Source organism: Hylobates moloch, unplaced genomic scaffold (genome assembly GCF_009828535.3).
Source record: "Hylobates moloch isolate HMO894 unplaced genomic scaffold, HMol_V3 SCAFFOLD_14, whole genome shotgun sequence".
NCBI lineage: Eukaryota > Metazoa > Chordata > Mammalia > Primates > Hylobatidae > Hylobates > Hylobates moloch.
Window position 1 is genome coordinate 71,249,682 of NW_026652289.1, and position 17,176 is coordinate 71,266,857.

The window sequence follows — 17,176 nt, forward strand, 5'->3', positions numbered from 1 at the left end:
CCTCTTGTTCACTGTCAATGCTCCTAACCTCCAATCTCCTTACCTTATCTTTGCCTGCACCATTTTCCATCATTTTTATAATCAGCTCTCACTGTATTACTTTCCTTGCCCATCATTTCCTTTATTCTCCTTGCTTTCTACCTTTTTCTTTAATTATCTTTTTTTAAAATACCCAGGTCAGTATTTGTGTGAATGTTGGCTTCTGTCTCCTACCACCCTTCTTGTGCAGTAGGTTCTGTGTTGGGTTCTTTTCTTTGCTTCCTCATTTCTCTCGAAATATTCTGATCTCTAGTGTGATCAAAATGAATTGTTTAAGAAAATCAGTATCATGCTTTGTGTTGAGTACAATCACAGTAGGTTGAACTAATTTTACTTTTATATTCTTGGAGTAGATAAGTCTTAATTGCTGTTCTAGTTCAGTCAAGTATTAAAAATTCACACTTTGAAACAGAAAGTCCTTGCCCTCTGTATCTTTCCAGACCCTCCTTGTCTGAAAGTCTTCTCTCATCCTCTGCCCTATGTTGCAGGAAAATGACCCTGGGAATTTCCCAGTCTACCTTGTCAGCTGACTTCTGCATGGGTTCAGCCAGTGGGAGGGGAGGCACTAGCAAGATTTTGGTGGCCAGGAAAAAGGGAAGCCCCAGTGTTGGCCAGGCTTCGTGGCTCGTGCATGTAATCCTAGCACTTTGGGAGTCCGAAGCAGGTGGATCACCTGAGGTCAGGAGTTTGAGACCAGCCTGGCTAACATGGTGAAACCCCATCTCTACTAAAAATACAAAAATTAGCCAGGCGTGGTGGCAGGTACCTGTAATCCCAGCCTCTGGGGAGGCTGAGGCAGGAGAATCGCTGGAACCCAGGAGGTGGAGGTTGCAGTGAGCCGAGATCTCACCACTGCACTCCAGACTGGGTGATGGAGCAAGACTCCATCTCCAAAAAAAAAAAAAAAAAAAAAGAGAAGCCCCAGTTCAGGCTACCTCTGTCTGTCTTGTGGGGCATCTCTGGTGGTGACGGCAGCTCTTGTCTGGCTCCAGTTCCCACCAGACAAGCCTACTGTGATTCCAGTATCCACTGGTGTCCCTAGCCTCTGGGGTCCATGATACTGCTGTTTCCTTTTGTTCCTCCAGCCTAGGGGAGTGGTGATCTTTAGTTTGCCTTGCCTTTTTGTCTCATGGTTGGCTTCTCAGCCCTTCCATCACTTTTATTACTAACTCCTGTTAAATTCTCTCTTGTTTAAATACTTAGAATGGTTTCTGTTTTTCTAGTAAGACCTTGGTTGATATACTCTTTAAAAAATAAATGAATAAGAGAAGGAAAAATAATTAGACAAAACAAAGAAAGAGAGGAAAGAAAGGGAGAAGAAAAGGGGCAAAATGATAAATATAAATAAGTTAAATATAAGGCTGGGTGTGGTGGCTCACACCTGTAATCCCAGCACTTTGGATCACGAGGTCAGGCGTTTGAGACCAGCCTGGCCAACATAGTGAAACCCAATTTCTACTAAAAATACAAAAAAAAAAAAAAAAATAGCTGGGCACGTTGGCGCACGTCTGTAGTCCTAGCTACTCGAGAGGCTGAGGCAGGAGAATTGCTTGAACTCTGGAGGCGAAGGTTGCAGTGAGCCAAGACCACGCCATTGCACTCCACTCTGGGCAACAGAGGTAGACTCCATCTCAAAAAAAAAGATAGGTATAGAAAGAGGAACATAGAGCCAGGCACAGTGGCCCACACCTGTAATCCCAGCACTTTGAGAGGCCAAGGTGGGCAAATCACCTGAGGTCAAGAGTTCAAGACCAGCCTGGCCAACATGGTGTGAAACCCCATCTCTACTAAAAAAAAAAAAAAAAAAAAAAAATACAAAAATTAGCCAGGCGTGGTGGTGCATGCCTGTAATCCCAGCTTCTGATTCTGAGGCATCAGAATCGCTTGAACCTGTGAGACAGAGGTTGCAGTGAGCCGAGATCGCGCCATTGTACTCCAGCCTGGGTGACAGAGTGAGACTCCATCTAAAAAAAAAAAAAAGAGGAACATAGGCCGGCACAGTGGCTCATTTGTGTGTAATCTCAGCACTTTGGGAAGCCGAGGCAGGCTGATCACCTGAAGTCAAGAGTTTGAGGCTAGCCCAGCCAACATGGTGAAACCCTGTCTCTAATAAACCAGGCATGGTGGTGCGTGCCTGTAGTCCCAGCTACTGAGGATGCTGAGGCAGGAGAATCACTGGAACCCGGGAGATGGAGGTTGCAGTGAGTGGAGATCACCATTGCACTCCAGCCTGGGCGACACTTGCAAAACTCTGTCTGAAAAAAAAAAAAAAAAAAAGAAAGGGGAACATAGAAAGAAGGGACAGAAAGAATTGAAGAGAATGGCAAGGCCAGGCACAGTGGCTCACGTCTGTAATCCCAGCACTTTGGGATTGGCTGAGGTGGGCGGATCACTTGAGGTCAGTGGTTTGAGACCAGCCTGGCCAACATGGGAAACCTCATCTCTGCTAAAAATACAAAAACTAGCCAGATGTGGTGGTGGGTGCCAGCTACTTGGGAGGCTGAGGTAGGAGAATTGCTTGAACCTAGGAGGCAGAAGCTGCAGTGAGCCGAGATTGCTGCCACTGTACTCCAGCCTGGGCAAAAGACTGAGACTCCATCTCAAAAAAAAAAAAAAAAAAAAAAAAGAGAGAGAATGGCTTGTTGACAAATCATGCACTGAAGCTGTGATAATCCATTTGTCTTTTCTCTTGGTTCCACATACAGGTGGTGTGCAGATCCTGCCTTACTAAACTGTTTGAAGCAAAAAAACACCGTGGTCAGGTTGGTTTTACTACTTAATCCTTTCTCCCTCATCCACAAGTTGTGTTTCCTAAAGTAGTTTTGTTGAGCATTCTTTCTAGTCTGCTTTCTTCATTCTCACTCAGTACAGTGTTCCTGATTTTTGTTAGGTCTTTGCCAGAAATCAAATTCTTCCTACCAATTTTTTTTTTCTCTGAGTGGCTGTCCTTTTCCTCTTAGATTATTAGAAGCCAGCAGTTCCTCTTAAGAGAATCTTTTTTAAGCCAGCACATGCCTGTCAAAAGGCAAAGGTGGAGGAGGCATCATGCAGCTGCTGGTATATTAACTTCAAAAGGTAGTGGTTTACAATATTTCTATAAGCCACTTTTGTTTTTGATTTTTTTTTTAGAATAAAGCAAGATATACATAGAACTATATCCTTTTTCCTTCCTATGTCCTTAGAAACTACCCCAAAAACTTTTCTTCAGCCTTTCTATCACCCTTAAATTATGGATCTAACAAAATCTACTTCTTTCTTAAGTACTAATTTAAATGCCACCTCCTCCATGAAGCCTCCCCTAATATAGTCTGTCTCATAAGTGTCCACTTGTTTGCACCCAGAATAACTGACGAATAAGAACTGCGTGCTTATTGTCTTTGTGTCCCCTCCAAGGGCCTGACTGGTATTGTATATGGTGTCTAATTTTACTCACTTGAATCACATCTATAAACAAGTGGAGGAATTGACTCCCGGCTTTAAATACCAACACTACTACCATTTTCCTGTGGATAAAGCAAACCTCAAGACAGTATACATTTGCCTTCTTTTCTCATCTTCTCTCACCCTGGAACTCCTTTCACCTCCACTGTACATGTGCATATGCTGCTTTCACTTGTAACACATCTTTAGAGATTTAGTGATAATAGATCCAGCTCCTGTGCTCAGATGCAGTAGGAGTCACATCACTAGGAAAAGATCTTCGAGTAGAGAAAAAAGAAAAGTTTAAGACATGAATACATATTTTTAGACTGTTAATCTCACACAGTTTTTCCTTTATTTCAATTCACTGTATACCTTTTATACATCTGCTATTTACCCAGCATGGTACTGAAATACTCTGGAAAATTTAAAAGAGGTGACATAGCTTTTGGTCATGAGTCATCTACAATCTAGTTATGAACATAAAACTTAAGACATTATAACATAAAGTATAATGGTGTATGGAATATACCATTAGTGCTATAGAAATTTAAAGAGGAAAAGATTGTTAATGAGGCAAGGTTAGTCTTAGAGATCATTTTTAGCTGAGTATAGAAATAATTATAAAATTTAAGCCAGGCACAGTAGCATGCACCTGTAGTCCCAGCTACTCAGGAGCCTGAGACAAGAGTATTGCTTGAGCCCAGGAGTTCAAATCCAGCCTGGGCAACAGAATGAACACTGTCTCTAAAAAAAACAAACAAAAAAGTGTCTGAGTTTGCCAAATAAATGTTGTGGTTGCACTAAATGTAGACAACTGAATTGAAGATGAAAAGAATTACAGAATTTAAATTGATCGGGGCCAGGCACCGTGGCTCACACCTGTAATCCCAGCACTTTGGGAGGCCAAGGTGGGCGGATCACCTGAGGTCAGGAGTTCGAGACCAGCCTGACCAACATGACGAAACCCCGTCTCTACTAAAAATACAAAAAATAGCCGGGCATGGTGGCAGGCGCCTGTAATCCCAGCTACTCGGGAGGCTGAGGCATGAGAATTGCTTGAACCCAGGAGGCGGACATTGCAGTGAGCCGAGATCACACCATTGCACTCCAGCCTGAGGGATAGAGTGAGACTCTGCCTCCAATAAATAAATAAATAAATTGGTTGATTGATTGATTGACTGGGGTTTGAGGAGAGAATTTCACATTATTCAGATGATCTTCCCCAATACATGCAAGCAAGGCGTTTATTGTATCTAGTTTGGTGAGAATGAGTAACATTTGCAAGCATGTATTACGTACTAGGTATATTGTGTTTTACTTCAGTATCTCGTTTAGTCCTCAACTGCTCTATGTTTCCTTAATGCTAATATTCATATTTAATTTGACATTTCTTAAGTCAATAAGAGCCTTTTAATTGATAAGTTCATTTAACGTAATGTTTCTCTCCCTCCCTTCCCCAGAACCTGATTTGATGGTGGCCCCATGATTGGAGGATGGTATATTTTATCCCTAGTTTACAGACAGGGAAATACAGGCTTAGGTTCAAAGACATGTGAAGTGTCAGAGAATTTAGGATTTGTAACCAGATCTAATTTCAAAGGCTGTGTTCGTAACTACTACTTCATGTTACTTCCCTATACAGTATAGAAATCTAGCTAGAATAGTTTAGTCCTAGAAACTAGTGGAAGTTAAGTTTGGAAAGGAATCCAGCTGATGAAAGATTTGGAATTATAGGCTGAGAAGTTTGGATTTGATCAAGTCAACAATGGGAATTACTTTGGATTGCAAGTGTAGATCCTTTTGTTATTTTTAAGACATTCTTCTTTGTATCACTTTGGGCAGTTTTTGATCTGGGTTTATTTACTCTAAAATAAAATTGCCTTTTAAATTACATTGTAGGTACCCTAGAAAAAGAAATAGTTTGATAGAGCTTCCCGATGACTATAGCTGCCTCCTGAATCAAGCTTCTCATTTCAGGTAAGGAGAGTGTGTATATATATATGTGTAATTTTAAATCATTTTTTGAACTTGGAATTGGTATATGCCATAACTAGTGTATATATATGTGTGTAATTTTAAATCATTTTCTGAACTTGCAATTGGTATATGCCATAACTAACACACTTCCTTGTTTTTGTTTTTTTGTTTGTTTTGGTTTGGGTTTTTTTGGTTTTGTTTGTTTTTTAGACAGGATCTTGCTCTGTTGCCCAGGCTGGAGTGCAGTGATTTGACCATAGCTCACTGCAGCCTCAAACTCCTGGGCTCTTCCCACCTCAACCTCCCAAGTAGTGAAACTACAGGCAGGCGCCACCATGCCCTGCTAATTTTTTTAAGTTTTCATAGAGACAGGGTTTCGTTATGTTGCCCAGGCTGGTCTCGAACTCCTGGGCTCAAGTGATACTCCTACCCATTGGCCTCCCAAAGTGTTGGGATTACAGGCCTGAGCCACTGCGCCTGGCCACAAACTTCCTTTTTTAGCGGTGACCTCTGAGTATCCTTCATAACAGTGGTTGTCAATTTTTTTTAACTTGAGGAGAAATCCACATAACATGCAATGAACCATGATAAAGTGTACAGTTCAGTGGCATTTAATGTATTCAAAATGTTGTACAATCACCACCTCTTTAGTTTGCAAACTTTTTCATCACCTTGTACTCACTAATCACTTCCTGTTCCCCTCATCCCGTACCCTATGGTAATCTGTAGTCTACTTTCTGTCTCTATGGATTTGCCTATTCTGGATATATTATATGAAAGGAATCATACAATATATGACCTTTTGTGTTTGGCTTCTTTCACTTAGCATGTCTTTAATATTTATCCGAATCATAGCATATGTCATTACTTTTTTCCTTTTTTGACTAAGTAATATTCCATTGTATGTATATATAAGAGTTTGTTTATTCCTTCATCCATCAATGGGCATTTAGGTTGTTTCCCCCTTTTGACTATTACAGATAATGCTACTAAAAAAAATACTCATCTACAAGTTTCTTTGTGGACATAAAGTTTTCATTTCTTTTGGATATATGCCCAGGAGTGGAATTGCTGAGTCATATGGTAATTTTGTGTTTAACTTTTTGAGGAGCTGCAAACTGTTTTCCACAGTGATTGCACCATTTTACATCCCAACCAGCAATGTGTGAGGGCGCCTTTTTTCTCACATCCTTCCTGGCCCCTCAGTGAACCACCAGAGAGATCTAAACATACAGCCTCAATTTTTGGAAGACAAGGTCTCTGTTGCCTACCCTGACACAAGCAAGCCACACCAGAAAAACAAGCCATCATCCCCATGGCTACCTGCCATGGCATTGGGGGATAGAGGATGCTAGCCACTACACAAAATGCCAAAACTCACCAAAATTTACCAGCTTCTTCCTTTATTAAGCATTCCCCTGGATGCTTCAAGTATTTCACCAGGCTCCAGAGTTCCAAAATAGTTGCTTCAGGCTGGGCACAGTGACTCATGCCTGTAATACCAGCACTTTGGGAGGCCATGGCGGGTGGATATTTGAGGTCAGGAGTTCAAGGCCAGCCTGGCCAACATGGTGAAACTCCGCCTCTGCCTCTGCTAAAAATACAAAAATTAGCCGGGCGTGGTGTTGCGTACCTGTAATCCCAGCTACTTGGGAGGCTGAGGCATGAGAATCACTTGAACCCAGGAGGCAGAAGTTGCAGTGAGCTGAGATCATGCCACTGCACTCCAGCCTGGGCGACAGAGTGAATGAGACTATGTCTCAAAAGAAAAAAAAGTTGCTTCAGACAGTTCTTGCTGGCTCAACAGTTGTTTCATTAGAGTGACTGATTCCTGGAGCTACCATTTTCTATAATATCACTCCTTAATCTTTTTTTTTTTTTTTTTTTAAGCCACAAGAACCCTTATTAAACAAAATCTTACATGGAAGTCCATTAAACAGCAGAACAGGTAATAGCATCATGACTCAGGTTCAAGCTTGAAGAGTGGAGTACAACCCCTTAGGCTTTTTTGGCACCATCCCCCCACCTCAATCAAACCACTCTAAAGCAGTGGTTCCCAAACTTTTTATCTCTTTCACCCCTTTCACTGATCATTTCAAGTGGAAAAAGAACTGGATGATAACAAAGACTGGTGAAAACAAAATAGGTTAACAATATACAGGTACTCATTTTTAACACTGTGTGTGAGTTACCTATTAGTTACTTCTGGAAGAGAGCATAAGCCTAAACATGTGTCTACATGATAAAATAATGTCCTGTAGCTTAAACATAATTTTGTATCTTATTATGCTTACCTTGCTATAATATGTTGTAAGTTATTTGAGTAGCATGAATCATGACCACCACCAGTGAGATGTCACTGAATGGAGGAATTATATTCACATCTGCTTTCACCACTGGGGGGTGAATACTTCATATTTGAATCATAATGCATTATGTCTTGAAAATACTAAGCCAAAACTTCTGTTGATGTAACTATGTATTCTGGATACTCAGGAGGTATCATATCACCTCCCATAGCAAACCACATTGATAATGATGACATGAAACAAGTAGTAACTTGTAATTAAAAGACAAGAATCTCAGTAGCCTGAAAAACAAAGTCTATTCAAGACTTTATTGATTCACTAGTAAGTAATCATCCTTTTTCCAAATTGCAAGAATTCCAAAGCTCCTTTAAGAGTTTTGTGATGTTACTGAGCATTATGGAGCAGCCAGACTTTTTAGTAAAATACTTAAATTAATTCAAGATCTCAGTAAATACACATAACTCTTACATTTTGTTTTAAGGATACCAGTTAGTAGTCATAATTAACTGCTTTCATGTAGTAGTCCTTAGTCATATGTAAAATAACTTGCTGTCATTTGAAGGAACCAAAAAAAAGGAGTGCAGTTTAAATTCGTTTTTGTTTTGTTTTGTTTTTGAGACGGAGTCTTGCTCTGTTGCCCAGGCTGGAGTGCAGTGGCACGGTATCAATTCACTGCAACTTCTGCCTCCTGGGTTCAAGCAATTCTCTGCCTCAGCCTTCCAAGTAGCTGGGATTACAGGCACCCGCCACCATTCCTGGCTAATTTTTGTATTTTTAGTAGAGGCAGGATTTCACCATCTTGGCCAGGCTGATCTTGAACTCCTGACCTTGTGATCCACCCACTTCAGCCTCTCAAAGTGCTGGGATTACAGGCGTGAGCCACCGCACCTGGCCAGTTTAAGGTTATTTTGAGGCCAGGTGCGGTGGATTATGCCGTAATCCCAACATTTTGGGAAGCCGAGGTGGGTGGATCACTAAAGGCCAAGAGTTCGAGACCAGCCTGGCCAACATGGCAAAATGCTGTCTCTACTAAAAATACAAAAAAATTAGCCAGGTATGTTGGCGCATGCCTGTAGTTCCAGCTACTCAGGAGGCTGAGGCACAAGAATCACTTCAACCTGCAGGCACAGGTTGCAGTGAGCCGAGATCACGCCACTTCACTTCAGCCTGGGCAACAGAGTAAGAGTGTCTCAAAAAAAAAAAAAAAAGATAATTTGAGGTCTTAAAGAGCCCCTTTTTGACTCGCTCTGAGAATCACTGCCCTGCAGAATGACTCAAGAAATTCTCTTATCTAGTTATAACCATTGTTTTAAGCCATGAAGTTGGGGAAGTTAACTGGCCCAATAGAGTCTTCAGTAGCTCACACCCTAGCCACTGTTACAGGTTAAAATTGACCTTCCTGTTCTAGCTCCCTTTCTAGTCAATCATCTAAAGGAATGGTTGGGTCACTTTACCTTTCAGCCCTCAAACAATTAGCTAATTAATTCCAAAGATTGCATCCATCTCTGAATTCAGTAATTCTCCTAATCTTGGGACTACATTGCTACCACAAAAGCCTGGTGAATAGATACTATCTTCCAGGCATTAAGAATATCAGGTTGGCCGAGTACAGTGGCTCATGTCTGTAACCCCAGCACTTTGGGAGGCTGAGGTGGGTGAATCTCTTGAACTCGGGATTTCAAGACCAGCCTGGGCAACATGGGGAGACCCCGTCTCTACAAAAAATACAAAATAATTAGCTAGGCTTGGTGGCATGTGCCTGTAGTCTCAGCTACTCGGGATGCTGAGGAGAGAAGATTACTTGAGCCGAGGAGGTTGAGGCAACAGTGACCCGTGACTGTGCCACTGGGCTCCAGCCTGGGTGACAGAGCCAGACTCTGTCTCAAAAAAAAAAAAAAAAAAGAATATCAAGTTGTTGGCTCCTCGGAGGATCTGAGGAGAGTGTTGGTCTTTATTAATCACAGTGAGGATCCTTCTGGATGATATTACTACTTATAGGTTTCACATAAGAATGAAAATCAATCCTATGATCTCTTCCAGTTTTATTGTCACCACCAATTTCCATAAGACGGAACCATCCCTGGGGTTGGAGGGTGGCTGCTCAGTCATATACTTTGGGCTCCCTCCCAGCTTTTCCTCTGTAGGATGGCTAATGACTCAGACTCAGCCATCCTGTGTTAAAGATGAAAGAAGATGTTGGCTTTATCCAAAAAGGGCTATAATTATGTTCTGGAGCAACCTCCTGGAAGTGAAAATAGTCCTCTCATCCTATGCGCAGAGTCCCTCTGCTCCTGTGGAGACAGATGTTTTTCGTTTTGTTTTTTATCTTGTCTGAGAAACTGGGGATCAGAAAAAAAGCTGTCAGCACCCTATTGGAGATTCTTTCTGATGTTCTTTATTCCAACCCCAGTGTGGGCCTAGTTGGATCTCTCCTTTGGTTGCATTTATCTTCTACTTCCCAAATTAAGGAATTTGATATTTCCCATTGTGTTCAGTATACAGCATAGATGGGAGGAGCATGGGAAACTCATTTTTAAAAGATAACCATTATCCCCCTTGGTGGGGCATTACAGCACGCCTCCAGCATACTATGTAAAATGGCCTCATCATAAAACACTACTTGACTCAAGCAAGTCAGCACTATCACTTTGTCCTTCCTAAGACTTACTGTGATTCCCAGATGGAAGGGTGGGCCAACTCAAAGGCTACAATCTCTCATTTCAATCCCAGCTACTCAGGAGGCTGAGGCAAGAGAATCGCTTGGACCGGGGAGGCGGAGGTTGCAGTGAGCCGAGATCATGCCATTGCACTCCAGCCTGGGTGACAGAGCAAGACTCCGTCTCAAAAAAAAAAAAAAAAAAAAAGAAGTGGGGGGGATGTTTGGACCCTTACTGTAAAATGTAATTTTTTTTCTTTTAAACAATTGCATACTTACGAGGTCATATTCCTTCAACGTTGAAGACACAAGCTTGACTAACCCAATACAGAGGAGGCAGGTAACTGTAAATTGGGCTTGTCAGATGAAGACTGGAGTCTATCAGTGAATCTCAGTCACAAGGCATATTCAACCACCATACTTTATGAGAATTATCAGGACACCATTTATGTAATATAGATTTTCTTACTATGGATTAATTGGAAGATTTTCCATGAAGCCCTTTTAGGGGGCATATTAAAGAGGAATTAGCTAATTAAATATTTCCTTGTGTTTTAAGAGCTTCCTTGCTGGAAAGGGGTCAGTGATGAAAGCATGCTTGATTGCTAGCAGGATATATGGTACTTATTTGTTTTGTTTTGTTTTTCCACCATTCTCTAAATGTTTTCTTCCCTCTTGAGGTGCCCACGGTCTGCAGATGATGAGCGAAAGCATCCTGTCCTCTGCCTTTTCTGTGGGGCTATACTATGTTCTCAGAACATTTGCTGCCAAGAAGTTGTGAATGGGGAAGAGGTTGGAGCTTGCATTTTTCACGCACTTCACTGTGGAGCTGGAGTCTGCATTTTCCTAAAGTGAGTAGTTAGTGTTCTGGAAGCTTCATGATGAACTTAAGGAATCTGGATCCAATCTGGGGGTCACTATGGTGGGACAGTGTGTTGATAGCAAATAATCAATCAGAAGTTAGAGTGTTAACCTGTTATTGACATACAATTGCATTTGAGAAGATACTGTGAAAAAAGAATAAGTTTCTGTTCACATTTCTATTATTTATGGAAAATCTTAAATAGGATAGTTTGTATTAATTGCTCTGGTATTATATAATACTCAGGTATAATGAAAGAACTTCGAGTCCTAAAACGTATATTTAAGAAGTACTCTTCCTGGAAGATGAGCTCTTTAAAATAAATGAAAATAAATAAAAGGTACATGTAGGCCAGGCACAGTGACCTATGCCTATAATCCCAGCACTTTGGGAGGCTGAGGCAAGAAGATCACTTGAGGTCAGGAGTTCAAGATCAGCCTGGGCAGCATGGCAAGACCCCATCTCTAAAAAATTAGCCGGGCGTGGTAGCACATGGCTGTAGTCCCAGCTACTTGAGAGGCTGAGGTGATGGGCTGCTTGAGCCTGGGAGTTCAAGGCCATGATCGTGCCATTGCATTCTAGCCTGGGCAACAGAGTGAGATCCTCTATCAAAAAAAAAAAAGTACATGTAAATTGTTACTTTAGATTGTCCTGTGATATCTTTATTTCGTCTATCAACCCACCATTTCTCCTGGTCTTTCAGCAAAAGATTGAGGATAGAAAAATAGTCACTTATGGCCGGGCGCGGTGGCTCACGCCTGTAATCCCAACACTTTGGGAGGCCCGAGGCAGGTAGATCACAAGTTCAAGAGTTCAATACCAGCCCTGCCAACATGGTGAAACCCCATCTCTACTAAGAATACAAACATTAGCTGGGCATGGTGGCGCATGCCTGTAATCCCAGCTACTCGGAAGGCTGAGGCAGGAGAATTCGCTTGAACCTGGGAGGTGGAGGTTGCAGTGAGCCGAGATCACACCACTGCACTCCAGCCTGGGCGACAGAGCAAGACTCCGTCTGGGAAAAAAAAAGAAAAAAGAAAAATAGTCACTTATATTTATGAAAGAAGAGTTTAAGTTGCCTGCAGAGAAATAAAATTCAAAGTGGATATATATCCTTTTTCTTTGCACTCTCCTCATGTAACACAGTTTCTGTTACATAAACCCAAATGTCTTTCTAACTGTGAAATATGTAATCATTGCTCATAGGCATCTTTTGAACCAAGGGGAAAGAATGTATAGAAGCCAAACCCAAACACCTATTTTTAGGGAACCCACAGCAAGTAAACCCACTACCTTATCCCAGCTGTTTATTTTATAGTTTATCTGTAAAGTACTTATCCCCCATACATATGTATGCAAGCCTTTTTTATGTCTATTTCCCAAGAGACATAAAAGTCCCAGGTGCCTTCAGGGTAGTAGTGGCTCTTTCTAATCTGCAGTGTTTCAGGCCAGCTCTAACCAGAAAAGTTGGCATACTTCCCTAGTTGATACTCTGTCTGGCTTGAGGTTATCAGACTAGGAGATGTGATTCTGTTCTTCTGTGAGGTTCCCTCCCCTCTCCAGGTTGTGTCAGGAATTAGAATAGAAACAACCCCAGCCACCGTTTTCCAAGGTGTCTGTGGCTGAAGTAGGACAGCTTCCTCCCTTCAACAGATTCCATCAGTATCAATGATCTCATTTCACCAAATCCACTGCTCCTTTTCTATAGCTTCAACAGAAATAGCAATATGTGTTTTCTTTTATTTAGACAAAACATAATTTAGTCTATTTGTCTGTTTATATTGTCTTTATACTGAATTTCTAACAGATATTGGCCATGTCTTTTCTCTAGATTAACATTGATGCAGTGCCTATCATTTGCACACATACACTTAACCATATTTCCTATTGATTTTCTCTTTCAGAATCAGAGAATGCCGAGTGGTCCTGGTTGAAGGTAAAGCCAGAGGCTGTGCCTATCCAGCTCCTTACTTGGATGAATATGGAGAAACAGACCCTGGCCTGAAGTAAGATTTCTTTTTATAATAGGAAGGTTTCAATAAGTTCTCTTTTATATTGTTTGTTTTCTATTTCAGTCATATTATTGTATGTAAACGGTAATAGTTCTTTAATCACAGAAGGTAATTGAGGCCGGACACCATGGCTCATACCTGTATTCCCAGCACTTTGGGAGGCCGAAGCAGGCAGATCATTTGCAGCCAGGAGTTTGAGACCAGCCTGGCCAACATGGTGAAAACCCGTCGCTACTAAAAATACAAAAATTAGCCAGGCGTGGTGGTGCATGCCTGTAATCCCAGCTACTCAGGAGGCTGAGGTAGGAGAATCACTTGAACCCAGGAGGTTGCAGTGAGCCAAGATCGCCCACTGCACTCCAGCCTGAGCAACAGAGGGAGATTCTGTCTCAAAAAAAAAAAAAAAAAAGTAATTGAGAGCTACTTTTTATTTTTATTATTTATTTATTTATTTATTTATTTTGGGAGACAGAGTCTCCCTCTGTCACCCAGGCTACAGTGCAGTGGTGCTATCTCAGCTCACTGCAACCTCTGCCTCCCAGGTTCAAGTGAATCTCCCACCTCAGCCTCCCAAGTAGCTGGGACTACAGGCATGCGCCACCACGCCCGGCTAATTTTTGTATTTTTAGTAGAGACAGGGTTTCACCATCTTGGCCAGGCTGGTCTGGAATTCCTGACCTCAAGTGATCCACCCATCTCAGCCTCCCAAAGTGCTGGGATTACAGGCATGAGCCACCATGCCTGGCCGAGAGCTATTTTTTAAATGGCTTCAAATTTAAAAAATATGATGTCATTCTTTAGCACATAATTTTCAACAACTTCTCCAAAATTTGAAGGTAGTATTTCTCCAAAATTTTTAAAGACACACCAGCCATCTTAATGTTTCAGTGTTCTATTATTTGTAATCAACCTTCCTTCAGAATTACTTAAAAGGATTGACACTGATAGTATAAATTTGTAGTGTCCAGTGATGAAATTTGGTTTAGAGATATTGTTTCCATTGCAATACTTGAAACTTTTTTTTTTTTCTTTGTTTTTTGAGACAGTCTCTCACTCTGTCACCCAGGCTGGATCTTGGCTCACTGCAACCTCTACCTCCAGGGTTCAAGCGATTCTCCTGCCTCAGCCTCCCAAGTAGCTGGGACTACAGACATGCACCACCACAGCTGGCTAATTTTTTTTGTATTTTTAGTAGTAATGGGGTTTCACTATGTTGGCCAGACTGGTCTCAAACTCCTGACCTCAGTTGATCGCCCACCTTGGCCTCCCAAAGTGCTGGGATTATAGGCATGAGCCACCGCACCCAACTGAGACTTTTTATTAGCCAGCTATATCAGCCTTCTTTCCTTCTGAGCATTAGCAAAATATTTAGAATCCTGAACTTTTCTGTATCCTTCCCTGGTGGTAGGAACTGGGGTCCTACTGATGGCTTATGAAAATGAGGAGACTGACAGTGATCTCAAAAGTACATATAGATAAACATTAGACCTCCTTACAATAAACTCTTTTTGGCTCACTGAAATTTTGTTCCTTTGACATATTGCTCAGAAAAAATAGGCTTATTAAATGGGGCTTGGGACCTTGGATCATACAGAGCTTTCTTTTTATTGGGATGACATTTGACCTGTCTTTAGGTTTAGGGAGAAAAGCAGAGTGGTGAAAGTAGTTAATGACTGAGGATAATCTTAGTTGTTCCACAAGGGTGCAAAGCAGAGTTTTAACATTAATTTGGCAGTTTAAAAATCCCCAACCAGGCGGCCACGGTGACTCATGCCTGTAATCCCAGCGCTTTGGGAGGCCGAGGCGGGCAGATCACGAGGTCAGGAGTTCGAGACTAGCCTGGCCAACATGGTGAAACCCCATCTCTACTAAAAATACAAAAAAAATTAGCCAGGTGTCGTGGCAGGCACCTGTAATTGCAGCTACTCTGGAAGCTGAGGCAGGAGAATTGCTTGAAACCAGAAGGCAGAGGTTGCCCTGAACCGTGATTGTACCACAGCACTCCATCCTGGGCAAAAAGAGCGAAACTCCATCTCAAAAAAAAAAAAAAAAAAAATCCTCAACCAGCTGAGACACTTGAATGTCTCAAGGAATTAGGATCTCACAGTTCTCCATTACTGGCAACAGCCAGACTTAAGTCATTTTGGATTAGCTGTTATACAGTGTTAAAAACTATGCAACTCTAGAATTGAAGTATAATTATTTTATTAAATTATTTGCTAATAACCAGCCAGTTTTTCATATCATAAGGACAGTTACAACCAAATATCTCTGAGTAGCAAAATATAATTTTAGGGCCTGGTGTTATACGTCAGGCCTAACCTCTACTGTGCAAAGATCATAAATTGAAGCTAGATAACAATATGAAGCCAAAAAGCTATTCAAGCTAACCACCAAAAAAGAATAGTGCTGCTTCAAGTTATAAACCTCACTGACCATTTAAGTGAGGTCCCATAATGCCATAGTATACCTGACCTATTTTATGAATGGTCAAGGAGTACATTTCTGTCTTATTAGCTAAGTAGCCTGTCAAGTTCTTAGTGATCACTGGTGAAGGGAAAATATCCCTTTTTAAGCCCTGTACTGGTGAGTCCTCCCGGCTCCAGGAACATCTCAAGAGTGCATACTAATTTAGACAATAAAGATGTGGCAGTTACTAGATTCAAACTTACATGTTGTTTTTTCTTTTTTCCCTAAAGGAGGGGCAACCCACTTCATTTATCTCGTGAGCGGTATCGGAAGCTCCATTTGGTCTGGCAACAACACTGCATTATAGAAGAGATTGCTAGGAGCCAAGAGACTAATCAGATGTTATTTGGATTCAACTGGCAGTTACTGTGAGCTCCAACTCTGCCTCAAGACAATCACAAATGACGACAGTAATAAAGGCTGATTCAAAATTATGGAAAACTTTCTGAGGGCTGGGGAAGTATTGGAGGGTCTTTTGCTCCATGTCCAGGTTCACTTACATCAATAAAATATTTCTTAATGGAGTATTGCTTTCAATTAGCAAACATATGCTTCACAGGAAAAAAGGACATAGATGAATCTGTTTTATGTGCTAGTATTTCCAGGAAATTTATTCCCCTTCTTAATTTGTCTCATTTCATTTTATTTCATCCACTTGGTAGATGAAGTCATGTCAAACAGTTCTGGACATTTTTATATGTTGGTTAACTCTTCTGCAATTTTGTATTTGGTGTTTTCCCCCCAAGTTTAGTTCAGCTGACATTGGATCACTGACAAAATTCTAATAATCTGTGATAGTCTTCTTTGCAGCTAAAGAAGAATTGCAGAAACCATTCAATATACTTGAGAAAGATTCCAAAAATAAATTTTTTATTATTTCTCTTTTAAGGAAATACCCCTAATGTGCCACCTGCTGCTATCACCACAAATTAAACTCAATCTCTATGTGGACAGAGGATGATTTCTGCCAATGTGGAAAAGCTTTTTTCTCACCGTAGGCCTCAAGAAAAGTTAGTTAGGTAATGTATTTGTTATTCATTCCTGACGGTACAAAGAGCTTGCAGTTCTCACCTCTGACTACCAGTAGCTTTGTTGAGTTTTGAAATAATAGCTGACATTTTCCAAAGGCAAATCTCATTCTGCAAGGAGATTGTGGCACTATCCTATTTGACTCTCAGAAACCTCTTGTAATTCTGATGCAAAAACTGTAGAATGAAGATAAGAAAATTCTCCCTATGAGTGGATCATGACAACTGTAAATTAGAACAATCAGATTTAAGCCAATTCTGCAATCTTCTATATCTTTGTAAAAGACAAATCCTTGATGTTGTCTGTGTGCAACCTTTTCATAAACTCTGGTTTTATGACTAGTACAAACCACCAAAAAAGCCATGTGATCAATAGTCTGTGTCCTGTTATAACATGCTGT

General features: G+C 41.2%; 1 protein-coding gene across 3 annotated transcripts in view; it reads left to right on the plus strand.

Annotated features, from left to right (window-relative positions):
* The window catches only part of UBR1 (ubiquitin protein ligase E3 component n-recognin 1), a 161,079-nt gene extending 144,808 nt beyond the window's left edge, over positions 1-16,271 (plus strand). For all 3 annotated transcript variants that reach the window (XM_032175696.2, XM_058427577.1, XM_058427578.1), the window contains 5 exons: positions 2,745-2,801; positions 5,362-5,439; positions 11,085-11,255; positions 13,171-13,272; positions 15,978-16,271. In XM_032175696.2, coding sequence (XP_032031587.1) covers positions 2,745-2,801; positions 5,362-5,439; positions 11,085-11,255; positions 13,171-13,272; positions 15,978-16,119 — 550 coding nt within the window. In that variant the 3' untranslated portion in view covers positions 16,120-16,271. The remainder of the gene's footprint in view (positions 1-2,744; positions 2,802-5,361; positions 5,440-11,084; positions 11,256-13,170; positions 13,273-15,977) is intronic.
* Positions 16,272-17,176: the final 905 nt, after the last annotated feature.